The sequence below is a fragment of the Formica exsecta genome, unplaced genomic scaffold, assembly GCF_003651465.1.
Source record: "Formica exsecta isolate Colony F162 unplaced genomic scaffold, ASM365146v1 scaffold388, whole genome shotgun sequence".
Classification (NCBI taxonomy): Eukaryota; Metazoa; Arthropoda; class Insecta; order Hymenoptera; family Formicidae; genus Formica; species Formica exsecta.
The window spans coordinates 103,971-131,718 of record NW_021851121.1 but is presented as its reverse complement, the minus strand read 5'-3'; the positions used below and the strand labels follow the sequence as shown (position 1 = coordinate 131,718).

The 27,748-nt window shown below is 32.3% G+C and overlaps 3 protein-coding genes across 3 annotated transcripts; 2 read left to right on the top strand and 1 right to left on the bottom strand.

Annotated features, from left to right (window-relative positions):
- Nucleotides 1-4,717: 4,717 nt before the first annotated feature.
- On the top strand, nt 4,718-16,060 carry LOC115239568 (probable cytochrome P450 6a20). Its single transcript, XM_029814165.1, has 6 exons — nt 4,718-5,036; nt 5,772-5,961; nt 7,693-8,062; nt 10,699-10,979; nt 11,076-11,327; nt 15,101-16,060. The coding sequence occupies exons 2-6, from the start codon at nt 5,793-5,795 to the stop codon at nt 15,262-15,264; spliced, it is 1,236 nt and encodes a 411-aa protein (XP_029670025.1). The 5' UTR covers nt 4,718-5,036; nt 5,772-5,792; the 3' UTR covers nt 15,265-16,060.
- A 130-nt stretch (nt 16,061-16,190) lies between these two features.
- Nucleotides 16,191-22,689, bottom strand: LOC115239571 (translation initiation factor IF-2-like). The gene is made up of 3 exons (XM_029814167.1): nt 22,561-22,689; nt 18,435-18,733; nt 16,191-17,371 (listed from the first exon to the last, which is right to left on the bottom strand). The coding sequence occupies exons 2-3, from the start codon at nt 18,694-18,696 to the stop codon at nt 16,710-16,712; spliced, it is 924 nt and encodes a 307-aa protein (XP_029670027.1). The 5' UTR covers nt 18,697-18,733; nt 22,561-22,689; the 3' UTR covers nt 16,191-16,709.
- A 2,301-nt stretch (nt 22,690-24,990) lies between these two features.
- Nucleotides 24,991-27,735, top strand: LOC115239569 (chromosome partition protein Smc-like). The gene is made up of 4 exons (XM_029814166.1): nt 24,991-25,075; nt 25,850-26,017; nt 26,518-26,721; nt 27,284-27,735. The coding sequence occupies exons 1-4, from the start codon at nt 25,019-25,021 to the stop codon at nt 27,590-27,592; spliced, it is 738 nt and encodes a 245-aa protein (XP_029670026.1). The 5' UTR covers nt 24,991-25,018; the 3' UTR covers nt 27,593-27,735.
- The last annotated feature ends 13 nt before the right edge of the window (nt 27,736-27,748 follow it).

Genomic DNA, 27,748 nt, shown 5'->3' with positions numbered 1-27,748 from the left:
GCAGGGGGGGGGGGGCGGAACCCATTGCGTCCACACATATACTTTTTCATCCATGCAACAATTGTGGGGCAGACTGTCTCTCTGTCTCTATATTATTACCCAAATGTTAACTTCAAATATCTCAGAAACTATAAAAGACCGCCGGTTAAGTTATAAAGAAAAGTTACTCAGGGTTATGTCCTTGACAACATATGTCAAGGTCAAAGTCATCGGTAAGGTGTAACCTAATATGCATATTTACCTTATATTTATTCTCCTTCTCTTCTCCTTCTGTCTCTTTCTCTCACTCTTCCTCTCTTTTGCTTATACTTCCTCTTCTTTAATTTTAACTCTCTCTTTTTCTCTTTCTCTCTCTCTCTCTCTATTATGGTAGATTCGTTTTATACAAGGAAGTTAAAAATGACAATGTTGAGCTTAGGCATAAAACAATATGTAAATAAACCGACGAGAATTACGAAAAATAGTAAAACAATTATAGACTCTCTCTCTCTCTCCTCTCCTCTCTCTCTCTCTCTCTCACTCACTCGACCACATTCGATTCACATTATCGGCCATCAATCAAACATGCAATTTTAAATATACTTTAAATATATTTTCCAAATCTAAGAATCAATGAATATTTACTAACCCCTCTCACGATAAATTTTTGATAATATTTCTTAATAATATTTAACAATATATTTAATAATACTTAACAATATTGTTACCTGATATTATATTTATTCTCCTTTTTTTTTGTCTCTTTCTCTCTCCTACCCTCTCTTTTGCTTGTACTTCCTCTTCTTTAATGTGTGTGTGTGTGTGTGTGTGTGTGTGTGTGTGTGTGTGTGTGTGTGTGTGTGTGTGTGTGTGTGTGTGTGTGTGTGTGTGTGTGTGTGTGTGTGAGAAAGCTAATAAAGATTAATCAATCAATCTCTCTCTCTCTCTCTCTCTTCGTTACTTTTCTTCTTCTTTAATTTTAAATAAAGTATCCTTTTTTTTGCCTTCGCTCTTTTTTTCTCCTTTCCTCTCTCTCTTTTAAAATTAAACTCTCTCTCTCTCTCTCTCTCTCTCTCTCTCTCTCTCTCTCTCTCTCTCTCTGTTGCTTATTCTTCCTCTTCTATGATCCATAGTTTCTTCCTTCATCTTAATGGCCTTGTTTTTTTTTATTTGTGGTGCTACAATATTTATCGCTTCTACAATGTGTTGTATCAACTCGCTTGCACTTTATATCTTTATTTGCTTCACCATTGACTTCCATTATTGTACTTAGCTCTTCACAGAAACCTTGCTCACTAAAGTTTGTATATTCCCTTGTATAAAAGTCTATGCTTGTATTTGTATTCTTGTCATGTTCCGCTTCATATATTTCGATCTCAATTATTTGATAGTCAGTTATTTTTGGAGTTCCTAATACCTTGGTCAAAATATAAAAATTTGAAAAAACCAAGTCTATTTTAGTTTTTGATTATTCCGTGATTCTCGTGTATTCTGTTACATATTGTTTTAGCCCCAGGTTAATCATATTTTTTATTAGTCTTTTTGTATATTGATTTCCTTTACTTACATCTATATTGAAATCTCCTAATACTATAACATGTCCCATATGTAATAAATTTTCGCATTCCTCTGTAATAAGTTCTATAAATCTACCATCACTTTTATTCGGGGAATGATATAAATTACATATTACAGTTCCGTGATATTTTCGACTCAACTTGATGGCACTTACCCATGTATTCTCCTCTATGTTTTTATTACAAATTATTTTAAATTTTATATCCCGTCTTATATAATTTATTACTTCTCCAGTTCTACAGTTATTAGTGTTACATCTTACTATATCATAATTTGTTATACTTATTTCAGCATCCTCAATTTCTTCTTTAATATGCGTCTCCGTCAAACATAGAATCTTTGGTTTATATTTTATGACTAGGTTTTCAATTTCATCTTTATATTTGATGAATCCTTGTGCGTTTAACAATAGTATGAATGGTTTTATTGGGCGATAAGTTTCTTTCTGTGATTGCTAATCCTCACAATATTTTATGTTTCTTCTTAATTTATCTACCATTCTTTTATATGATTCACATTCTATATCTGTCGCTTCATGGTCGCATGCTATGTTAAAATTTAATTTTTTAACGCTTTTTAGGCAGTTTATACATTTTTTTATGCTGTTTTGACATTCAATGTATTCATAATTTCCAGCACACCTTTTACAAGCTGTTTCGTTCTTGCATTTCTTTGCGAAGTGGCTGTAGCCCCAGCATTTGTAGCAGCGCACTACACTCACATAATCGTACACATGACAATTTTTCCATCCAATTCTCATCCTTTGTTTTTCTACTAAGAACTTGTGTGTGTACTGATCTACATCTAGAATCATCGTAGTCGCCTGGTTTCGCACATTAATTTTTTTAACTATTCTCATTTTAGATTTATTCTTTTCCGTACTTATTTCATTTTGAATGCTTATTTTTTCGATAAAGGCTTCGTCCTCTTTTCTTATTTGTTCCTCTATCCCGACTACTTTCACTTTAGGGAGATTTTTATTTGGTTCATATGTATATTTTGTACTACGTACCTAGCTTTTCCGTAAGAGCCTCTTTCAATATTTCCTTATCTTTCGTTTTCTCACATTCAAGTGTGATTCTTCCCTTTGGGCCTTTAATAAATCTCTCTACATTCGCTCCTAGCTGCATAATATTAACGTTTTGTTTTATAATCCCTGCTGTGCTTCCACTCTCTTGCTCTCTAACAGGTTGTACTATAATTTCATTTTTCTTACTCTTCTGAACTGCTTGTGCGTATGATTCTTTAATTTTATCACTTCTTGAGATACTACTTTTATCACTTTGTTTTTCATTACTTTTCCTAACATTACTCGTCTTATCTTTTACCATTTCCTCTATTTTAACTTTTAAACATTTGATTTCGTCTGTCAATTCTTGTGTTAATTTGTTCACTTGTTCTGTTATAATTTCCTCTATGACCACTTTGAATTGATAATTCATAATTTCTGTTATTAATTGTTGTTTTAACTGTTTGAATTCTTCTCTCATTACTTTTTCCATTAACTTTTTAATTTCACTAATAGAGCTATGCTTGTCATTTATTTCCATTCTATTGTTTAGTATATCTTCATGTTTATCATCCTTTAGTACTTCTGTAATGTCCTTCTTTGTCTCCTCCTCATCGTCTTTCCCGCGCTTCTTTATTTGAGATCTTCATCCTTATTATCCGCCGAAATTGCAACAATCTCGATTTGACCCCTGCATGTGACCAGTTGATTCTTTGCGTTAATCACCTTATGCAATTTAGCACATGACGGATGGAATGATTTTATACATAATTTACATTCATGTATAACTGATTTTATTTTTTTTCTACACAGCCTACATTTTATTTTCTTTGGAGTATTCATCTTGTACTTCTATAGCACCCGCTTGTGCCGCCCATTTAAGGATTCCCGGCTTGATTGTCCCTGTTCAACAATTTTATTGACGCTAATATTAGTCGGGTCTATTTTCGTGTGTCCCTCTCTATTTCCGCGCCACTGTCTTCGCGCCCCTCAAAGCCTACGCCAGCCGTGCTTCGCCCGAGATTCCCGGTAAACAAATGACTAGGTCGAATAAATAACCAAGTAGATGGATCTACCAAGTAAAAATCAGACGGCAAACCAAAAGATTAAAAGTCCGGTAAGACGTCCAGCTGATCAGTGCAGGAGTAAAACGAATGCTGTAAAGTCAAGCAGGATAACCCTTGACACCGCGACACTAGAAAAGAAAGGCTCGAAAGGGCAAAAGGCGGCAGAAAATCGGCACACAACAGAGAGCGACAAGAAACACGTTTAATTCAACTCACCGAGAGAGAGAGAGAGAGAGAGAGAGAGAGGGGGGGGGGGCGCACGATAAGTTTTTCGTGACAAATCTATTTTTCATGAAACCTATTATTTAAATGTTGTCTGACAAGAGATAAGTGTCTTATAATAACATATGTATCTTTATTATACCTTATAACTCGGAAACTAATGATTGCTAGACGTATATTTATTTTCTTGTTTGTTCTGATGAGTACTATTTATACGTATTTATACGTATTTATACGTAAACAAAGTTTGTATCATATATATATATATATATGTGTACATATACATATATATGCATATACATATATATACAATAATTATAAAGTTACACATACATGTATGTGTAATTTAGATTTAAAAAAATGAAAAGTTATTGATAGAAACAATTATTGTATTTTAATTAATTATTGGTAATAAAATGGCGATTATTTAATTTGGTTCTTTATTTTGTAAATCGCATAAACTTAGTACATGTTTAAAGTATTATTTTCATGCATTATAGGCAAATTGTTAGAAAAAAATGGTTATATACTGCCGATCAAAGAAAGAGATAACATAAAAAATAATATATTTATAAAAATTATTGCATATTCTAAACATATAATGCATAAAATACAGAGAGAGAGAGAGAGAGAGAGAGAGAGAGAGGAAACGTTTCTCAATAATGTGTAATTACATAACTCTAGTTTTTAGTAACCTGTTTATAAATTTATTAATACAAAACAAGTAATGAATACAATTGTGATAGAGAATGATAGGATAACATGATTATATATATATATTATATTCGCAAGCGTCTACACTCTTACACGCGTGTAATTAATCTGTTTCTAAGATTCTCGATCAAAACTAGTAATAACAAGCAAAACATAAAAAAACGGTCAAGTCACCATCACTTCCTTTATTAACTTATATAACAAAATATAGAAATTGTATGTACTTATCTTCTTTTATTTCCGTCACATGCAACGACAACATGAACATGTAACTTGTTATACTTTATAATTAAACAACCATCGCAAGCGTTCATTTCATATATAAGATAGTGGTTCACGATGCGATATCTTTCAGTATACTTAAAAACATTGATATAAGCAGCACATACTTAATATATGTCCTACAATACCGATTGTCATACATACGGTGGAAAATTATTATTGATAGACGCTTCTTTTTAGTAAAGGTAATATCGGATTACGAATTATTGTAACATGATCTAACATATATCACTGCATAAGAAACATTGAGTTAGAATAAAATCTTAGACAAACTGCACATTTTTATAATAGATTATATGTAAGTTTGTTTTATTTCCATTAGAAAAAATATATAAAACAGAGTATATTAATTATTATAAATTTTCAAGTTTTAACGCGTTAATTATCTTAAACAAGCTCAAATAATATTTAAAAAAATTTATTAGAGTAAATAAAGCTGACTTCAAATTAAATACGATGTATTTTTTGTATATATGTGCAACAGAAAATGCAGTACTTATTAAATCTGCGAGAAAAAATAAAAAAAGTTTATTCTTGATATTGTTTAACAGAGAAAGAGAGGGGAGAGGGAGGGGGGAGAGAGAGAGAGAGAGAGAGAGAGAGAAAGATGTTTTGTACATATAATAGAAAGGCAACTACATATATGTATTCAGAAAAAGAATTGTGCATATAAATGCTGTCGAAAGTTGTGGTCTTTTGCGCTATTTTGATACATTTTTACATGTCAATACTTCATTTTTCTCATTTTCATGATCTTACCATGTATGTAGATCTTTTTGCTTCTTTAAATTTAATGTTATCATTTGATGGTGTTTTGAATGGTACAAATGTTAGAAGCATAAAAAAAGTTTAAAATTGGATGTGTAACATTTTTGTAAATTTGGTTTTCAACACTGAAATTATTTATTGTTATATTTTAGACAAGAATATATCAACTCGTGATGTTACTCGCGGAATTAATCGGGGTTTTCATTATTACTCTGAGTGTTGTATACATATATTATAAATATGTGTTGCTCAATTATTGGCGCAAAAAGGGTGTTTTTTATGTCGAGCCTACTGTGCCAGCTGGTAATTTGACACCTTATGTGACTGGAAAAGTGTCAGTAGGTGAGTATCTTTACATAAAACTAATAATAATGCATTTAAGGATATTTTGGCTGTGCAATAATAGCTGTCGAATTTTATAATAGTAGTCAAAATTTAAAAATATTTTTTAAGTTTATACTGTTTGAAAAATCAATAAATAAATCTCTGGATTATAAAAAGAATTAAAGTATCACAAAATAATATGGTTTTTAACATTTTCATAAAAAAAATAGTTGTAATTAATATCTTTACTAATTTATGTCACCTTTTCTCGGTTAAAATATTTGTATAATTTTTTATTTTCAATTGGCGCAATATTTTATATTATTATTTATGTAGAATATATTTGTACAACTTTTTTTGTTAAAATATTTTTATAAGTTTTTATTTTCAATAATTTAAAATAACACTATTTTGTGCCGATTAAATTAAAGTAACACTATTTTATAAATATATATAACAGTTTTTCACAACTGATGCTTGTACTTGGCGCATTTTTTTACCTTTTTTTACCTTTTTTTTAAAAGGTAAGTTTTTAGGGATTATAAGTGACTCATTCGCTTTTGGTGCTCTTGCGCGGCATGAAAACAAATATTATGACGAATTACATCAGAGAATACAAAATGCCTGTTAAATAGTTAAAACAAAGCCGGGAATTTGTTAAAGAGTTAGCAATTTTATGGTACAAAGATGTGAAACGTGTGTGGAAATGAGGGCAAAATGTAGAAAACCTGCTGTAAACTTTGCAATTTAAAGAATTCTTTTTTTTCTTCTTTTGCAAGAACAATTTCTTTTTTTGGATGGTAAGGTAATTTGTTGTTGAAGAATTGTTCATAACTCCGACAATATTAATTTTTCGACCCATGTTTATTAGGACTTTTTTCCTTCATTTCGTGAGTACTATCTGCTTTTAAAGTCCTAAATCTTTTTTTTAACACCCTGTATATAGGAAAAGGGAGTGTGATATTCTTTATTAATATAGAAATCTGATCAAAATTAAAAAAGTTCAAGTTATATTTGAAACAAGAAATTAATTAGCAAACGTAAAACACAATATGTGTCAAACATAAGATTACGGTTACTATGGGAATAATTTCTCTCTAATTAAAAAGAAATAAATATACTTCCGAGACATTGGCCGCATTCAGCGCACACAACAGTTGCGGATCGCTCTCTCTCCCAGCGCTTTTTTCCGCTGAATGGTTTGCAGTGAGCGCTCGATATTACTCGACATCTGATCGACACGTGTTTTATTTTAACCAAGATAACACAGACGATATATGACAACTCACAACAGTTGCGTCGATGCAGCATAAAAATTTTTGCTAGGAAAAATGGCATCCGCTGCCACAACGTGTTGTGGGAGCGCTTCAGATCATAGGCCATTCAGCGCGTAAATCCGCAATTATTTTGTGCGCTGAATGCGCCCATGTGTTCTTTTTCTAATTTTGGCGCACGAATTGCTAATAGATAACATAAGGGCTGCGTTCCGATATTCAATATATCAGTATTGAAAATCTATAGTGTACGTACGTGACGTAAACTATAGATTTTCAGTACTGGCAGTGAATATCAGAACGCAGCCATAATATGCGCACTTTATACTTCCTACGTTTATAGTTTTTATGCGCGCGCGCACGCACGCATGCACCCACGCATACACGCACACACACACAATCAATAGTTTATTTTGCTATATTATTGTATCTCTACTTGAAAAGTTGCTGAATTGAATGTGAGATTTGTCAATAGGTGAACTCTTCCGTGATGCTTATATGAAATATAAGGATCATCGTGTCTTTGGGATGTATGCATTTTTCAAGCCAAATCTGGTAATCGCCGATCTCGATCTTATTCGAACAGTTTTGGCCAAAGAATTCGGGAGTTTCCATGATCGTGGGATGTTTTGTAATGAGAAGATTGATCCACTGTCTGGCCATTTGTTTTTATTGCCTGGGAAAAAATGGCGAAATTTACGTGTAAAGTTGACACCCACTTTTACTTCAGGAAAAATAAAGCAGATGTTCATGATTCTGAAGGAATGCGGCGAAGAGTTTGCGAAAAATTTAGAGAACAAAGCTCAGATGAGAGATTGCATTGAGATAAAAGATATATTTGCAAGGTAAGCCATTTTTATAAATAAAAGTGAGCATTATTTAAAGAAAAATTTTTAAATAATAAGTAAATGCCCCGTAATTTGGAATGAAATGCAAATTAAAATTGCAAATGCACATCAAAAACATAAGTAGCTCGTTCTAAGGTTTGTTCTGTATAGCTGCACTGAATTGAACTTAATTAGTGCAAGCGAGGACAAGCTAGTGTGAACAAGTATAAAGAACGTTTCAGTGCTATTCAGTGCAGTGATCAACATGGCGCACCACATAATATTAAACAAATTATCAGAAAATATTATATAATATAAAATTATTATAATTTATTATTAACAATAAATATAATTTTATGTTACATAACAGAATAAAAAAACTTTTATACACAAAACTAGCTTTTATAATCAAAGAATTTTCTTTAAATTTGATAAAAGTTAACCCTATCACTTAATTTTCTTAAATTCGGATTAAAGTACAATTTCAGTTTATAATTTAATTTTAAGAGAATTGCTAATTACTTTAATATTAAATAGCTTATTTTAATATTTAATAGATTACTTTAACATTTATAATAAGTTATAGTTACTTTTTATAACTATTTATAAAATTAAATCTCCCACTACTATCAACTTATCCAGTTCTTGCACTGCTTGTTCTTCCTCAAGACTCACAAGGAAACTTCGCGAATCCGAAAATTCTGATTTTGATGAAATTTTACAGACATATAAAGAAGATCAATAGATGAATTTAGAAATTTTCAGTTGCTGCCCAAAAACGGTTCTAAGGGGTGAAAGCACCCCTCATATGTGGAGCGGCTTTTTGCTTTTCTCGATATATCTCAAAAACTATTCGAGATATCAAAAAATGTTTTATACAAAAGTTTTATGGTAAAAGCAGCTCTATTTAATCACATTAATAAAAATTTTAAAAAAATTATTTTTTTTTTAAAGATTTATTTGATTAATTATATTTTTAAGTCATATGTTCATTTCGCCTGATTTCGTCTTATTTATAATAACAATGTCGTTTAATTCGCCCGATTACTCTTGTAATTCGAGATCGTTTTTCTTTTTATTTACAATAACAATGTCACGCCGTTTGCTGTTTGTATGTATTTATTGTTATTGACTCCTTTGTTTTTTCTCGTCACCTTGTTATGCTCACCATCTATCATTAGTACGTTGATAATCGTTGAGCCTGGTTCTCCTAATTTATACAATGTATGTACTTCTGACATCGACTTTGCGCGCGGAGCGTGGATTTTGTGAGTTGCATTCTAATATTCAAGCTTCAGTGTCACTCTCTCACACCATTTGTTTAATCCGTCTAACATTAAATCATATTTGTACAGATCAGATTGACATGATCACGGATTTTTTTCTACACGGAACTTCTACAATACCTCAATGATGTGAGAGATTACCGGTCTTTATTTTAATTTATATTATTTATTCCCTTTACGACCACTGTTTTATTGTCATACCGGTCTTTATTTTAAGTTATTTATTTATTTATTATTATTTTAACTTTCTGCAACAATGTTATTAGTGCAATGAGTAAACTGTTACACTAAATTTTGTTGCACTGCAATAAAGCACGGGTTTGTGCTGTGTTTCATTGCAATAAAGAACGTTTCGATGTCACAAGTGTATATACACTAGTGCAGAAAATTCAGCTATAAAGAACAAACTTATAGGATAAATGTTATTTCTATTACAAATTTTGCGATCGATTTAGAATCAATTTTTGCTGAATGAAACTGTTGAATCATCTATAGTTTTCGATTAATTGAACAATAACTGGAACAATTGGAAATAAAAAGAGTTATTGACAAACAAAATTTCGGAAAAGAAAATGTGCATAATACAGGGTGTTTATTTGAAAACTTTCCATTCTGTTTATTTTGTGATCAACTAATTTTTGCAAAAAATGTTTCGTACAAAAGTTTTATGACTTCGAGGGGGACATAAGATGGTGCCATTGCTTCAACTTTGGATAGTCGTTTGAAGATTATGTGAAGGTTACCTTCAATTTCTTAAACGGAAACCCCCTTTTTTCATTGCATATTCTTGTAGCTTACCTCAAGAGCTTTTCAAGACACTATAATAAAGTTCTTTTCCATTAAGTATTTTTCAAATTATGAGGCTTGAAAGGTCTATACCTTTAGCGGTACTATTATCGCTAGCATTAGTATTACCCGAAAGTGATTTTTACGTAACCTTAACAATGCTATTTAAAATCACACTAACATTTCTACTTAATGCGCCATTTAAAACCCTACAACTTTTATTTAAAACCTTTTTCTCAAAAATGTTTTACTTTCGAGATTTGAGAAAAATGTTTCAAATAAAAATTGTAAAATCTTAAGTGGCGCATTAAGCAGCAATGTTAGTGAGGCTTTAAAGCATTGTTAAGGTCACGTTATAATCACTTTCAGATAATACTAATACTGGCGGTAGTGTATTTTTCAAGCCTCATAACTTGGAAAATACTTAATAGAAAAGGTTGCCGGTTAGAAACTGATAAATTTCTGTTTATGACTTTTTTATGTCAAATTATTGTAAATGCCTTAAAAATCGTGGCGACCGTTACGAGGACCACCCTGTATATGTACATTATATAAGAACAGCTTTAGAGTTTTCTTCTAAAGTGTTTCTGCCCAAGATTACTCTGAAATAATGATATCTTATTTAAACTTAGCAACTGTGAATAAACTTACCATGTTGGAAGCAGCTGCACAAGCTTATGTTTTCTTCTTGGCTGGCTTTGAAACTTCCTCGACAACGGCGACATACTGTTTATACGAATTAGCTCAACATCAAGGTATACAGGATAAAATTCGTCAGGAAATTGACGAAATGTTAAAACAGCATGGTGGATTAACTTATAATGCTGTGAATGAAATGATATATCTTCATAAAGTAGTAAATGGCAAGTACGATATATGAGTTTTATGCACACATATATATATAATATTTGATAATAACTGTTATATTTTAGAAAAAATAATTTTTTTACATACTGCAGAAACTATGAGAAAATATCCGCCTGTACCTGTCTTAAATCGCGTCTGCACCAAGGAATTAGATCTTCCAACAACAAATATTCACGTGACAGAAGGGACGTTAATTACTATACCGGTATTCGGATTGCATCGAGATCCGTCGATATATCCGCATCCAGATAAATTTGATCCTGAACGATTCAACGCGGATAAGATAGCAGCTAGACATCCTTATGCTTACTTGCCATTTGGGGAAGGACCACGAGTTTGTATTGGTAAGAATAATCTTATTTAATTTACATATTATATACCATTTTTATTTATCAATTTTGTGTGCCATTATTGCTTAACAATCATTATCAATATAATGACAAAGCTCCTATGAAATCAAAACAAGTACACAAATAGGCTTAAGGAGCACGCAAACATCAAATAAATATAAACTTATAGACATTAGTGTCTTGGAAAATACTTAATAGAAAATAACTTTATTATAGTGTTTTGAAAAGCTCTTGAGGTAAGCTACAAGAATATGTAATGAAAAATGGGGGTTTTCATTTAAAAAATTGAAGGTGATCTTCACATGATCTTCAAACAACTATCCAAGATCAAACCAATGGCACCATCTTATGTCCCCCTCGAAGTCATAAAACTTTTGTACGAAACATTTTTCGCAAAAATTAGTCGATTACAAAATAAATAGGGTGAAAAGTTTTCAAATGGACATTCTGTATACATACACATCTTACATATGGTGCACATAATTATATCGTTTAGTTAATTTCAAATAAATATGTAACTTTGATACATGTTTAATTAAGAAAGATTAATTAAAATAATATTAAAACTATTAGATATTCGACGGATATTATTATGTCAACGGCTTTTGGAATCAAGTCTAACTGCATGGAGGAGCCAAATAACGAATTTCGACATTGGGGGAAAAAAATCTTTGAAGAGAGGCCCTTTTGGAACGCTCTGTTAATGTTTGCACCCCAAGTTATGGATTTCTTTTCCATTCCCTTCACGGATCGGGGTGTCACTAAATTCTTTATGAAAATGTTTCGAGATAACGTGGAATATAGGCAAACTCATAATGTTGTCAGACATGATTTTATGAATCTCCTCATACAACTCATGGAGAAGGGCTATGTCGAAGCTGACGATGAGAAAGATGTTAACGATATATCTTGTAAATAAGTATTTAATGTTGATTTAAAATTAACTGCTTTTACTTACTCTTATACACACCTCTCCACACAACTGTTTTCTTTACGCCTTTACAAACAGAGTTACATAGTTATAAAAATGATAATATGCATACAAACATATATGTATATTCCCCAAAAACACAAAATAAAAGTAACATTACATCAATGTTATAATTTCCCACTCAGTAATATAACTGTTATGTACAAGGTATGTTACATTGCAGTTACATTGTTGTGTGAGAAATCATAATATTGATGTTATGTTACTTTTATTTTGTGTTTACTGAGTTGGATGTCACTTAAAGACCGCCCATTAAGTACATAGCGTTATTCCTTACCAAAAAATGAGTCGAACAGTTCTGAATCATTTTTTTCTATAAAGCGCACACTTACCAGGTTCACTAATGTGCACCCGGTTAAAGATTGACAAATAGGCTTAAGGAGCACGCAAACATCAAATAAATATAAACTTATAGACATAAAAATAATAGGCGCGTCTTAACGATTAAAATAACGGAATAACGCGGATCGCAAATATATAAAAAACGCGAATCGCTGACGCTGATTGGCCTGACTTTACTCAATAATTACTCCTTTATTAAGTGTTATAGAAAAAAATAATTCAAGACTTTCCGACTCATATTTTGGTAAGGAATAACGCTATGTACTGAATGGGCGATCTTTAAGTAACACCCTGTATATGCACACATAACACACATATACGAATATATTTAATATATACATGCACAGATTTATTTATAAAGATACTGATTATACAGGGTGGTTATCGTAACGGTCGCCACACGAATCGCAACAATGTAATAAAATTCAATAAAATTCAAACGTTTCTGTCCATAACTGGACTCTCTTCAGTGATAAAAATTAACGGTAAAATACGGTCTAAAAAGTCATAAATATTAGCGGTCAGCAGGTAAGAACAGAAATTCAGAAAGTCAAAAAAAAGGATGGTCAAAAGTTGTTTAAGAGCCCTCCAAAAGGTACGGTCCGTGAGTAAATCAAATCAATTCATTATCCACCACAAAGTTTTCCCAAGAACTTGTGAGAAGAAATTTTTAAGTCAGACAGACGTCTGGAAATTTAAAACAGTGGTGGGATAATGAGAACAAAACATTGTAATTATCTTCGTTTACCAAAAGCGACTCATCCAAGGAGGGCCCACGCCTGACGCCAGAGATATGTACGGACCTCACGTAACAGTAACGCTCCGCAGTCAAACTCTAACTGTCAAGTAGGCGCGGGAGACAAACACATACAAAAACAAGGAGAATCAACGAGGCAAACAAATAGGCATAAAATTAAAATTAAAGGCGGTAAATTTGAAATCTTACCGAGTTTATCAATGATCGGTAAGTATGAGGGGTCAAGTAACTCCGTGTCGCTTTGCAAGTTTAAACCTGACTTCTGTCTTTTTATAAATAACATTTCGGAAGTAAGTCTTCTTGTATAACAAGGCTCATTGTCCATGACCCGTACATTGTCCTAATCAAAATCATGATTTTCATTGATTCTATGCTCCGATATCACAGAATTCTGAGAACGAGCTCTGTTTATATGATTTCGATGTTCCCTTATACGGGTCTCTAACAATCTCTTCGTTTGGCCAACATTAGAAGCATTGCAGTTTTTGCAATCAATCTTATATACTATGTTATTATGATATGTTTGAGACAGTAAGTCTTTTTGTACCTTTATGACGCGAAGTCCGTACATAACTCTGACATCTGGCGTGGGCCCTGCTTAGATGAGTCGCTTTTGGCAAACGAAGATAATTACACTGTTTTGTTCTCATTATCCCACCACTGTTTTAAATTTCCAGGCATTTATCTGACTTAAAAATTTCTTCTCACAAGTTCTTGGAAAAACTTTGTGGTGGATAATGAATTGATTTAATTTACTCACGCGCGCGCGCGCGGACCGTACCTTTTGGAGGGCTCTTAAACAACTTCTGACCATCCTTTTTTTTTGACTTTCTGAATTTTTGTTCTTACCTGCTGACCGCTAATATTTATGACTTTTTGGACCGTATTTTACCGTTAATTTTTATCACGGAAGAAAGTCCAGTTATGGACAGAAACGTTTGAATTTTATTGAATTTTATTACATTGTTACGATTCGCGTTTTTTATATATCTGCGATTCGCGTTACTCCGTTATTTTAATTGTTAAGACTTGCGCCTATTATTTTTATGTCTATAAGTTTATATTTATTTGATGTTTGCGTGCTGCTTAAGCCTATTTGTGTACTTGTAATCATTATCAATCTTTTAAATGTACAATTTTTTTTATATAAACTTTTTATGGTAATTTGAGATATAAATTAGCAGCGCGATTGGATATTTTAATATTTATATTTTTAAAAATTTACAATCGTATTAAATGTTTTCTTCATATACTATAGTAGATATATTTCTTGCGATAATATTAAGAAATATTTAAAAATGTTTTTTTTTTAATATTTGATTTGATTATTTTAGTATTTTTTATTGAATCAATCATGTTAATTGTTCTATTAAAATATTTTAGTGAGTCGTATTTATTTTAATGCAATAACACATTTTATTCGAAATGCCATATACATGTGTATATTACTTTTAAGTCTGCATTGTGATATAATCTTTCGCAAATACATTTATGAGAGATATTTAATTAAAATAACATATTGATCTTATGTATAGTTTTGTATGCGTTTATAATATTCATGTGCGAATCAATAATCTTTTTTTTTAAATTGTACCAAAATATCTGTGATACAATTTAAAAATCCTAGATTATAAGCTATTTCGTCGCTATCAATGCCTCAACATCATTAATTCTTAGGTACCAGATTTGGCTACATGCAAACAAAAATTGGACTCGTAAGTCTTTTGTCAAAGTACAAGTTTAAACTTCATCCTCGAACTCCGGTTCCGCTTACTTTTGATGAAGCGCCTATTGTACTTACGGTCAAAGGCGGTGTCCATCTTATCATCGAGCCGCGATAAAATAACATTCTTGAGCTGAAGTGAAATTTCTGCTCGATCCGTCCAAAAAGTATTGCTGAATCAAAGTGTAAGCCTGTTTTTTGTATTATAGTTTATTTTTGTTATTTATATATGCTTTACTATTATATCAAATCGCAATTCAATATTGCACATTTGCAGAGTTGGGGAGTAACGCGTTACTTCTAACGCCGTTACCGTACAGTTACTTTTTTTCGGTAATTGTAATGGTAACGGCGTTACAAATTTCGTTTGTAATGGAAAAAGTAACTTTGTTACATTTTTTGATAACGAATAACGAATTTAACAGTTATTTCTATCGTTACTTTTTTCGAATTTACTCGGTATAATTTTCAAAAGGAGCATATTGATAAGAGTATTGGAATGCAGTATTACATGAAAATTACTGAAAGCTCATTTTAGTATCTTGTTTCTTTCTACTTTATACGACAATGTTTAAAAATTTTTAATGTTTAGTATAAATTTTTAGTGTTTATTTGATCTTGTATTAAAAAAATTGTATGTAAAGTTTGTATTGTACATAAAAAAAGTAACGGAAATTGTAATGATTCGTTATTTTTTGAGTGACGGTAACGAGTAACGAGTTACTTTTTAGAAAAAAGAATAGTAACGGTAACGAGTAACTTTTATAAAGTAACTTTCCCAACTCTGCACATTTGAAACATACAATTAATTATAATTAATTAAAAATATACTTCTTTGAACTTGTTAATAGACTTATTTGTTAATACATCTAATTGTTTTATAAATGGGCTGCGATAAATTGATCATACTTGAATTATCTTTTTTAATTGGACAATTTTGGAAAATGTATTGTTTTTTCACATGTGTATGTTATACTTTATAATACACTACACACTAGCTATATATTAAGTACACATACAAGACACACATATGTGGGTGTCTGTACATATCTGATCGGATTGCATAAAATTTATTCGCGTTGGAGTAAAGTAGTGTTTAATTGACCGATATTTTAAACAACTGATATAGTATCTTATCATCTATATTTTTAATCATTTCAATGTCTTACTTTGCCAAAACATATCAATCCTCGATGTTAAATAATGATCTACACAATCAGGCATTTTTCATTAAATTTTTATTAAGGAAAAATTAACGTAATATGTATATACACCAGAAAGTTTGTGCGCGCGAAACGACTGAAGAATAAGTTTAGACATTCCTCGGGAAAGGAAGAGAAAAACGTACAGTTTAGGATGGCAACAATATTTTATTGTGCAGTCTGGCAGGTAAACGTACAAATGATGATAATGCGCACAATCGCTGAATCTCATTGATTAGAAACGAGCAAAAGAGACCCAGGCATCTTTGTGTATAGCGCCGCCATGTCAATGGGCAAGTGACGCCGTACACTTGCAAAGGGATGAATCGCAAGGGAAGAGGCGCGAAGCAGGGTATGGCCTTTAAAGGTGATAATTCTTATAACTTAATGCATCTACGGGCAAGGTGTTGGCCAGACTGAGAGGCTCGTCGGCGGTGGCGGCGTGCAAAGAGACCGGATGATGATTTGCGGTCGCAGACGCAGCCGCGGTGTTGGCCGCGTACGCGGCTGCAGCCGCTGCATTGCTCTGCGCGGCTTGGGCGGCATTGGCGGCCTTTTGCGCCGCCGCCTGCGTTGTGTCAAAATCTAAGCGCGCCGCCGCGAGTTGCTCAGCTATCGTTTCAGCACGCGCCTTAGCTTGGCCCACCATCGTCGTTTGCGCGGCCAGCTCGGCCGCAGCTTCCGATGCCGCTTGTGCAGCATGTTCGGCGGTCGCTTGCGCCGCGTTTAACGCTGTGGTTATCACTTGCACCTGATGCATTGCTTGTTGCGCCGCATTTCTTGCAGCTGTGGCCGCACGTTGGGCCTGTTGAAGTTGTTGCTTCTCACCGTCTACCGCGACTTGCGCGTCCCTTGACTGTTGTTCCAGACCCATCACGATAATCTGTTTGCCGGCCAAGGCTGCAGCGGCTGTCGCCGCGGATTGCGCTGCCGCTTGGGCCAGCGTATTCTTGGCTACATATGCCGCCTGTCCAGCCGCTGATGGTTGCTGATTCAACTGCGTGTGAGCCTGATCAGCGGCTCCTGTAACCAAGGTATCCGCACACGTAAATGGGGCACGAAACGCGCTCGCTTTCATTTTATATATATATATGTATATATAGAGAGTGATTTTAAAGATTACTGACAAACTTCAGAAGCGTATAAAGGAGTCGGAATATAGTAACTTTCGACTAGGAACCCACGTTCTTTGAAGTAATCGGTATAAGCCTATCTTGACGCTTCTTGATTACTTCTTTTGTGGGCATATCAAAAGCTTCCTTTACGAGACACCGGTGGACGATCCAGAAACACTTGTAGCCTAAATACTTGCAGCATCTAACGTGGTCCGGGATATGCCTGGAGTATTTGATGAAGTGCGCCAAAGTTTCGTTCAATGAATGCTTGCATTGTGATGGACTTTGAACACTTTTTGTAATATTGTATTATATTATTGTGTTCATATAACCTTTGGTTAGTTATTAAATTTTGTACAAATTGAGATTATTTCTCTCATTGGAATGTTGTCCACAACACGGCTCTGACACTCTTCTATACCACCTATACTGAACGGTGGCAAAATAATGATGCCGGCCACTACGTAGCGCTAGTAGGATACCTTGTCCGCTTCAATTTCAGAATTCAGAATCCGCGTTTTAATTAATTGTATTTGAGAGTGAAATATGCGTACATTAATGTTTGTGTACATTAGGGTAAGTTGAAGTAAGCCGGCCAAGGTATCCTACTAGCGCCACGTAGTGGGCGGCATCATTACGTAGTCAGCTATAAACTTCATGTGTCCTGTCCTTATATATAGTAAGTTCGTGATCCACAATGTAGTTCCTTTTATTCAAAGGCTTGTATCAACTCAGGATTACTTCAGAGAACATGCGGGTTCCTAGTCAAAAGTTACTATATTCCGACCCCTCTATACGCTCCTGAAGTTTGTCAATAACCTTTAGAATCACCCTGTATGTATATAATATTGTACATCGCGCAATGCTATATTATCTCTATTTACGAGTATTACAATTACTTATTGCTCGCATCGACATTATCGCGCGGGATGAAAAAAAAAGAATGATTCCTAAGTTTAAACATATCTAACCTTTAGCTATACTGGCTAAAGGGCCACCCACACTATAACCAGGCCGAATAAGACTTGAGCGATGACCACTCGCAGCTACTGTCGCGACGGGCACTGCTTCGACATAATGAGAATTTGACTCGATCAATCCTAATGCGGGTGCACCATGATCCACATATTCAAACTCATAATTATCAATTATTTGTTGATCGTGAATCTGCTTTTTAGCTTTGCTGCAATACGTGAGGGTCACGCAAACCAGGAATACCAACAGGATCTTCATGTTGAAGTATTGAATTTTTCTTGCGATTAATAAATATCTGTAAAAGTCAAAAATTAATAGAAAGTTAAAACAAAGCTAAAACAAAGTTAAAATTAATTAATTAATTTTTAGAAAAAATGTAAATTGCGATATAATTATTTAATTATTTAATTTTAAAATCTTTTTGCATTGACTTAAAGTTCTATACAGGTAAATGAATTCTGTAAAACATAAGATATGTAAAAGAATTCACATAGCAAACGATTCTTATATTGCTTCAGTATAAATCTTTATATTATGACTATGAAAAAAAGTAAGAATGGTATTCGAGTTTATAATTTATTTTTTAGACGCGTAACAGCGGATATGCAAGATGATACTGAATTTTTTTTTGTGTCCCGCGATTATCTCTTTTGATACTTTTTTCTCTCATTGACTATACGTAGAGGTGAATTTGTCAATTGATCACGATAATCAATATTCATTCGCACATTCGATTACGTTAGAAAAACATAACACAACGCAATATTAATGGAACCGATTTGCGGACTCAATTTTAAAACTAGTTAAGCATGACTACATCAATGCAAATGTGAATAAATTTTGAATGAGATTTGTATAAATATTGAACTATGCTCTTACTACATTTTCGTATATTAATTATTTCTTTAAGTAAAATTCATTCTTTTCTTTTTTTTTTTTCAAGAAGAGAGAATGAAATTACTACATCGTGTATCGAAAAATATTGGAAATCTCTAAAGTGCGGCGATGCATTTCAGATTTCATTATTTATGTTGATTCAGTTTCGTAATTGCTTTTTCTCTGCCTGGCTTGTTTCTATCACGAAAATTTCTTTCGAGTTCCGTCAACGATGCGCATGACTGCACGATGAGCCTGATTGGTTGAGTATAAATCAATTCAGGCGTGAAAAAAGAAAACTATTGTGCCGCGGCGATGATACGGTATCATGTTGCATAATAATTGATCGCACTGCAATGTTGCTTTGATTAAGCGGCCAGAGAAAGTGACGCATAAAAACTGAAAGAAAATCACGAAAGTGATCGATATATCATACCGATCGATATACAGTGGATAAGTGATCAAACTGATACGAGATGATCATTTACACGACTGTATCTTGGAATTGAATCTCTTTATGTCATATATTATTTAATAAAGAAAATTAAAAGTAGAAATGCCGATGCATAAATGATTAGAATAACTTGTATGTATATACACGTGCTTATGACGCACGCACCACCTTTCCGAGTGTCGCAATTATACATCACAATCACTTAAAATCGAAAACCCGGTTTCGTTTCGCTCTGAAAAGCGCTCGTGTACGTCATTTGTATTATGAGATTTTTATCTTATATGAGATCCGAGCTAACGTAAGCGATACAACACTATATAGATAATGGATAGCTATAAAGTCATAATTGAAGTTGCTTGCAAATACGATTAGAATCTAAATTTACGTTTTAATCACACACATACAGAATATTTTAATATTATATTTATATAATATTTTATATATAACAATATATAAACAATATATATATGGTATACGTATATATATATATATATAACTAATGTGCATTTTCTTTATTTTCTCCGATATTAATTAAAAATAATTATGTAAATAACAAAATGTGATTAATAGGTTTATAATAGAATAATTTCTCCCAAATTTTCATTTTTGTCTTTGTAACAAGGCATTTTTGATAGGTTCTAGTTATATCATTACAATATATGATTTTGTATAAATTAAGAAACACACTAGGTTTTTTACATTTTCGAGCGAGTAAAGTTCGAAATGTATAAAAACTTTTGATTCTTCCCCGCGCAGACAAATTGATCACATTGACTATATTTTATATCAATCTACGTTCTCTTAGTTTGACTATTAACAAAAATATAAAACTGATTTATATGTGTGATTTATATGACGTTATATGACGATTTATATGATTTATATGACGTTTCTCATACAATTCCTATGGAATTACATTACACATGTTATAAAAAGTTAAATTATTCAAATTATAAGGTAATATCTCTGATTTGTATGTAAACTTTTTAATGGAAGCTAAAAATAACTCTCTCACTTTGTACTGCATAAAAAAGAAGATTTTTATTTGTTATTAAAGATGCGATTAATTTCAAAAAAGTAACAAGTAAACCGCAAATTTAAAAAATATCAATATTAATATCAATATGTAATATTTTTTACAGCTATTTATTTAAATATACAAAGCAACAGCAAAGATATGTGTATAATTAGGTGAATAAAATTTATTAATAATGCATAGCAAATAAATAATAAAATTGATTTATTATTATTGGTTTTGTTACACTAATATGAATTATTTATGTCAAGATTAGATTACAAAACGAAATGATATTGCATGCTAGTGATTTCAAAATTGATTTTTATTCCGACACTCGCTAATTGTTTCGAAAAATAGAAGACAAATAAGAAGAGAGAGAGAGAGAGAGAAAGAGAGAGAGAGAGAGAGAAGGGGAGGAGAGGACATATTCTACCGAAATTCTTAAGGATGCTTTGGCTGTACAATAGTAAAAAGCTGTACAATACAAAAAGCTGTCGAAATTTTAAAAAAAGAACATATTTCTTACGTTTATTTTTGTTTGAAACACAAAATAATATGATTTTTAATGTTTTCGTAAAAGAAAATAGTTGTAATTAAGATTTTTCCTAATTTATGACAAAAACTTTTGATCATAAATACCTGAAATCAATTGCAAGAAACAAAAAAAACGAATAATTTACAGAAAGATTTCGGGTTAGGTACAATAAATATTTCTCTACAATTTTTACTAAATAACTTTTAAACGTGAGTAAGTGAATCAAATCAAGCACAAATATTTTTTAGAGTTTTTTTTAATATATGAAAATTTCTTAATAGATGAAAATTTTTATTTTGCTGACAATGTTTCTTCCTTGTCAAATTTGTCAATGAGTGCTACAATACGCGCTTTTTTATAAGAATCAATACAAACTTTAAACTTAAATAATTTCCAAACCGTTAAGAGAATTGTGTTCAATGAAACTGTGCAGGTTTTGCACACATATTCAGAAGAAATAGTAGAACAGTCTACAAAATTTTCATGTTTTTGTCAATGTTTTGACATATAACACATACATCCTTAAGAAGTGTAAATTATTGTAAAGAGTAACTTCCGAAATGAATTATATAACGCAATTGATTCTTGCTCAATGTGGAAATAAATGACTTATGTATGTCCACAGACCGATCTTAAATATTCTAAAATTAAAAATATTGCAGTGTTGCATTATAATTTATAAAATAAACAGTTCTAATTTTAAAAGTGTGAAAAATATAAATGATCTCTAAAAAACATCTTATAAAAATATCAAAAAAAATAAATGTGTATGTGTGTATCATATGTGTGTTAGAATAGAACTATATATATTTTAATATCATAATCATAAAATTGTTTCAGATATTTATAAATCTTTTTTGATATTATCAAATATTTCTAAATGAGTATAGTTCTCTGTATAATTCTCAAAGTTTCAAAACATCAAACTTCACAGATCAAAATATTTTTATTGCAAAGCTATTTTCTTACATAAAAAAAATATTTGCATTAAGAACGGTGCTATCGCGCGTTACCTATTGTTTTTTCTAACTAGTTATAATTTTTTTCTCATTTTCCTTATCATCGATTTACCTTGTCTAAATTTTAAATTGTTCGATTATACTATATATATATTTGTTTTTAAAGCAAGATTTCCGCTATTCAGGAATCATTTTTGAAGTTTGTTTCGATTTTATACTTCCGAACAAATCACGAAGGCAAGTATTTTCGAAACTAATGGCAAAGAATGTCTGTACTTACTTGACATATAGACACACACACAGAAAGACAGTCGATCGCTTAAAGAATAGGAGTTGTCCTTGCGCAAAGAAAGCTGAGAACTGATACCAGTTACTCGTTCATCAGACCTCTTATAGTCTTGTCTGGTTCAACTAATCTACGGAAGGGATTGTAAGACCTTTAAAATAGCATTCTGCTAATATTATTTTCTGCCTATTATGTTTTATTCTATCTTTCTCTCTCTCTCTCTCTCTCTCTCTCTTTCTTTTAGCGCTTTCCATTGATTCAGGAGGAACAAATTTAATTATTACTTTAATTATTGAAGCACTTTTTTCATATTATGCCAATTATATATTATAACAAATACTATTATCAACAATAAAATCAATAAAGCTTTAAATAATACAATATAAATTACAAAAGCTAACGGGATAATAAGAGCTAAATACAAAATAATAAGCGCAACAATAAATTTTCGAATATAAAGCAGATAAATTTATTTAAACGTTTCAGTCCCACTTCGGGCCATCTTCAGTAACTGTCGTGCAAAAAACCACAAAATAAAGTAAAGTAGATAAAAGATATAATAAAGAAAAAAAAATACATACATTAATTCTGTAAAAAGAAAATATTTCGAATATGCAAAACTTTTTAATAATCACCGCCAATATCAAGGAAAACTATACGCACTTGACGCTTGTAAAGCGTCTATGTTATATGAGAGAAGTGCACTAACATTTCAAACAAAATTAACAAAGTTATAAAAAGAAACAATTGTGGTATATAAATTACATATACAGGGTGACTGGTAAAGATTATACCAACGCTCGTGAGCGGGTAGAGCACAGTAAAGTGAACAGGAAAGTCCTGTAACATTTTTTTATATAACGCTTAATAAAGGAGTTATTATTGAGTAAAATCTGCCAATCAGCGCCAACCTTTAGCCGCGCGTCTGGTAGTATGCGTGAGCGCTCCATCGCTACGGCGGCGCACACTACCAGGGGCGTGTTCCACTTAACGTTCGCAAGCATTATCTGTCTTTGTTTAATTTTCGGTGAACAATAAGGATGAAGTGATACCGTGAGCGTTGCGATCGTTAAGTGGAACGCGCCCCGAGTGGGCGGCTCACCGACGTGCGTCCGGCTAAAAATCGGCGCTGATTTGAACAGACTTTACTCAATAATAACTCCTTTATTAAGCGTTATAGAAAAAAATGTTACAGGACTTTTCTATTCAGTTTACTGTGCTCTATCCGCTCACGTTGGCACAATCTTTACCGGACACCCTGTATATGATAAATAGAGATGCAAATGCGCGTGAATAAAAGCTATGAGCAAATATATAATATTGTAGGAAGAGAGAGAGATATATATGAAAAGCATCTGAAATAATATCATACACATAATACGCACACCAACATATCGCGTACGTTATTGAGATTGCATCTGCATAACAAATGAGTTGGATGATATAGTACTTGGAATTATTTTGTTATATAAGGTTAGCTGAAGTAGAGCGGAACGCTGCATGGACATCACGATATGATTCCACTAATCCTTCAATAATTAAAATAATAAAATTATTTAAAAAAGAAGAAACGGTCACGCGGAAAAAAGGTCCATTATAATCAGTCGAAATATCATGAATTATATGTTTTAATATATACAATATGTATATAATTTTCTATATTTTTTTTCAATTTACATCATGTGAATTTAAAAAAAATAAGATGTTACTTTTATATCTACAAACAAAAAGCTGAATCTGATAAAAGTCGCGATTACTTTCTACCATAAATTCTATTTCGAAAAAGATTTATCTACATTTGAATTCTGTATAGTTATTTATAATTGTGAGACATTGCAGTATGTCTAAAATTGTAGATATATAAAGACGTTCGTCTGATTAGACAATGAGTTCTATCTGTGCGATTTCTCGTGGAATTAAGGAAATGTCAATTATATAAAACTGTAAAAAGAGTCGTCACATTTTCTATCTATCGTCTGTTTATATAAGATTATTAAATAGATTTTATTTATTGTATGTTTTCACACATTCGAAAGTATCGAGAAAGCATATGATTGTGTTTGACAGAAGATGTTTTTAGAAAATATTTGTATTATATTATCAAGTTTTCACTTTTTTATACAAATGACAAAAAGAGCGGGCCATATATAATATTGTATAACTTCACTTAATTGTATTATTAAATATCTCGAAGACAGTACTAACCGTTTTTGTTGTCAAATATACAATAGATAAAAAGCATTTGGTCGATGCAAACTTATTATGGTTTGTTATAATTTTTTTCCACAGAGAGAAACAACGTGCACATTTAAATTTATTCCTCAGAATGAACGTTTCCCATATTTTTTATATCAGTGAGTGCGACTTATATATTTAATTAAATATTTATATCAAGATTTTACGTGTCAAATAACTTATATTTCAATTATAACTAATATCCTGCTTTTTAGTCATGCTGATACTTGTAGAATCCGATTGCGGCCGGATTCACAAAGTCCCGATTAATGAGGTAAGTTTTAATTCTTATTCATTAGAAAATTTTAATAACATCAGATTTGAACAGTTTTGATTTCTCCTCTCTGTAACATCTAAATATTATTAATAACCTATCATTATGTCTCTAATATTGATCGATTACAAATTTACAATTATTAATTATTATTTTAATTTTGGATTAGAAATTGACAAATATTTTCATCATCACAAGATGTATAAAATAAATTTGTAAATATTTATGTAAGCTCTATCTTTTCGGTTTTTGGAACACAAATATAATGAACTATTTACAGCCATTTGTGACAATTTTTGACCATGAGTTTAGCACATTTATGTTTATTTCCGATTCACATTTGCCGGCGCACGTGTAATGTAAATGATCTTTAATTTAACAACATTCACATACACACACACACACACACACACACACACACACACACACACACACACACACACACACACACACACACACACACACACACACACACACACACACACACACACACACACACACACACACACACACACACACACACACACACACACACACACACACACACACACACACACACACACACACACACACACACACACACACACACACACACACACACACACACACACACACACACACACACACACACACACACACACACACACACACACACACACACACGCGCGCGCGCGCGCGCGTAAATCTTAATTATCATATTAAAAAAACTTTATTAGAAGAATATTTTTTATCTTACGTTATACTATATTATAAATATATGAAAAACAATTACAGAATCGAGTAGACATGCGTCATACCGAAAGTGGAAACTGTCGTAGCGCTTTACCTAATGCCCAGAAAAAGACCGTTGAAAACGCAAGCAACATCGCGCAGAAAGCGGCGCAAGAAGCAAAAGCCGCGTCTGAAGCACAGAATATGGCTGGTCAACAAGCAGCGCGTCAAGTACTTAATTACATTATATTATACATGCCACCTCTCGAAAGGAAACATTTTGCAAAAATTTTGCGCTCTCGTGACTCAAAAATGTTTCCTTATCTTTTATTTATATAATACATACTTTTTGAAAAGAACTTATTAATAGCAGAATTTATACATATATACAACATATGCGCATACACACATACATATATATGTATACATATATACGTGCATACATATATATTGTATACATACATACATACATACATAAATATATATATATATATATATATATATATATAGAAATAAAAAAGTTTCTCTCTCTTTCCAATCTTCTGACATGTAATTATCTGTCTCAGACCAGGGTCTGTGCGCATGTTATTGCTGATGAAATGTGTCGCATAAAACTATAGAATTAGCAGCATGAGAACGATTTGCCTTGTTAATTGTCTTTATATATATTTGCGTGTTAAGATTGGTATTTTGTTCAGCAAATATGCCATCGTGTACTGTGTACTTAATAGGTAAAGACTCAACTGGCGGAGAAGGCGGTTCAAGCTGCCAAAGCCGCTGAAGCGGCCTTATCAGGTAAAGAGGCAATGGTCGAACAGCTGCTAGAAGAAGTCAAGGAAGCACGATCGGTGGTTCAGGAAGAAACGTCTTCTTTGCAACAAGCACAAGCTAACGTCAATGCTGCGATCCAGGCAGCGCGGCAGTCACAAGATCAGGTACATTAATAACCGAGGTGAAGTCACAAGTTGTAATAACAAGACGAATGGTGTCCCGAATATGTAAATTGCAATCTAAAAAGATATTTCACGTTTTATTTTGAATTATTTACATCACAATTTAACAAGACTTGATTTATGACCCACGGTTCGTATTTGAATATTTTTTATATTTTTATTTAGGTATTGACTCTATTGATCTTTTTTATAATTTGTTTTATTTTTCCTATACTCTTTTGTATGTTTTATCTTTATATCTTTGTCGAAGACTTGAAGAAAAACTGAAGACTACTTCTATCACTTTATCAAAATATGGAAGAAAATGGTAGTTTTTTCTCCAATGTTATAGATTATTTTATTTATTTATTTATGCATGTATTTATGTATAATTATGTATGCACACATATTGTATATAAAAATGAAACCGCTTATCGACAATTTAAGAAAAGTTGGCCTTGAGTTTGTTAAATGTTGCAAAAAGATGAAAATTGTTCTGAAAATTGTTCTTTTTCTTTGCGTTATACAGTTTATAAATGCTATGCGTTATATTTTGAAACTACAGTTGAAGACATTGACGAACGCAGTGCGTAGAGCCAAATCGAACGCGGCAAACGCTCAGGCGGCTGCGAGCGGAGTGCAGAGATCGCTACGAGAGAAAGAAGAACTACTAGAGGCGGCCAGGAGACGAGTGGATGAATTGTCAAATCAGTTACGAAGTGCTCGGCAGGATCTCCTGAACACGAGTCGTGCAGCGGCCAAAGCTAACGCTTCTGCGCACGAAGCGAAAGTGAACGCTAGAAACAAAAGGAGATTGGCGAATCTTAGGAGATTGCGGATGACACACTCAACTGCGACGCGAGCTACTTCTTGAGATGAGACATGCAGGAAGATTTATCAAATTAATATGATCATGATTAATACTAATAAGATTGTGCACTTTAACAGTTTTGGACGACTTTTTTTACAAATATACAGATTTCGCGTTTATACATATCTTTTGTAATAAATGATCGGAAGAAATGCAGAT

Excerpts from the sequence above, each read along its gene's own strand:
- LOC115239568 (XM_029814165.1), top strand. The coding sequence starts at position 5,793 with ATGTTACTCGCGGAATTAATCGGGGTTTTCATTATTACTCTGAGTGTT. Across the intron at positions 5,962-7,692 it reads GACTGGAAAAGTGTCAGTAG|GTGAACTCTTCCGTGATGCT; the intron begins GTGAGTATCTTT and ends ATTTGTCAATAG. Across the intron at positions 10,980-11,075 it reads TCTTCATAAAGTAGTAAATG|AAACTATGAGAAAATATCCG; the intron begins GCAAGTACGATA and ends TACATACTGCAG.
- LOC115239571 (XM_029814167.1), bottom strand. The coding sequence starts at position 18,696 with ATGAAGATCCTGTTGGTATTCCTGGTTTGCGTGACCCTCACGTATTGC. Across the intron at positions 17,372-18,434 it reads TTTAGCCAGTATAGCTAAAG|GAGCCGCTGATCAGGCTCAC; the intron begins GTTAGATATGTT and ends CCTTGGTTACAG.
- LOC115239569 (XM_029814166.1), top strand. The coding sequence starts at position 25,019 with ATGCTGATACTTGTAGAATCCGATTGCGGCCGGATTCACAAAGTCCCG. Across the intron at positions 25,076-25,849 it reads ACAAAGTCCCGATTAATGAG|AATCGAGTAGACATGCGTCA; the intron begins GTAAGTTTTAAT and ends AAACAATTACAG. Across the intron at positions 26,018-26,517 it reads GTCAACAAGCAGCGCGTCAA|GTAAAGACTCAACTGGCGGA; the intron begins GTACTTAATTAC and ends TGTACTTAATAG.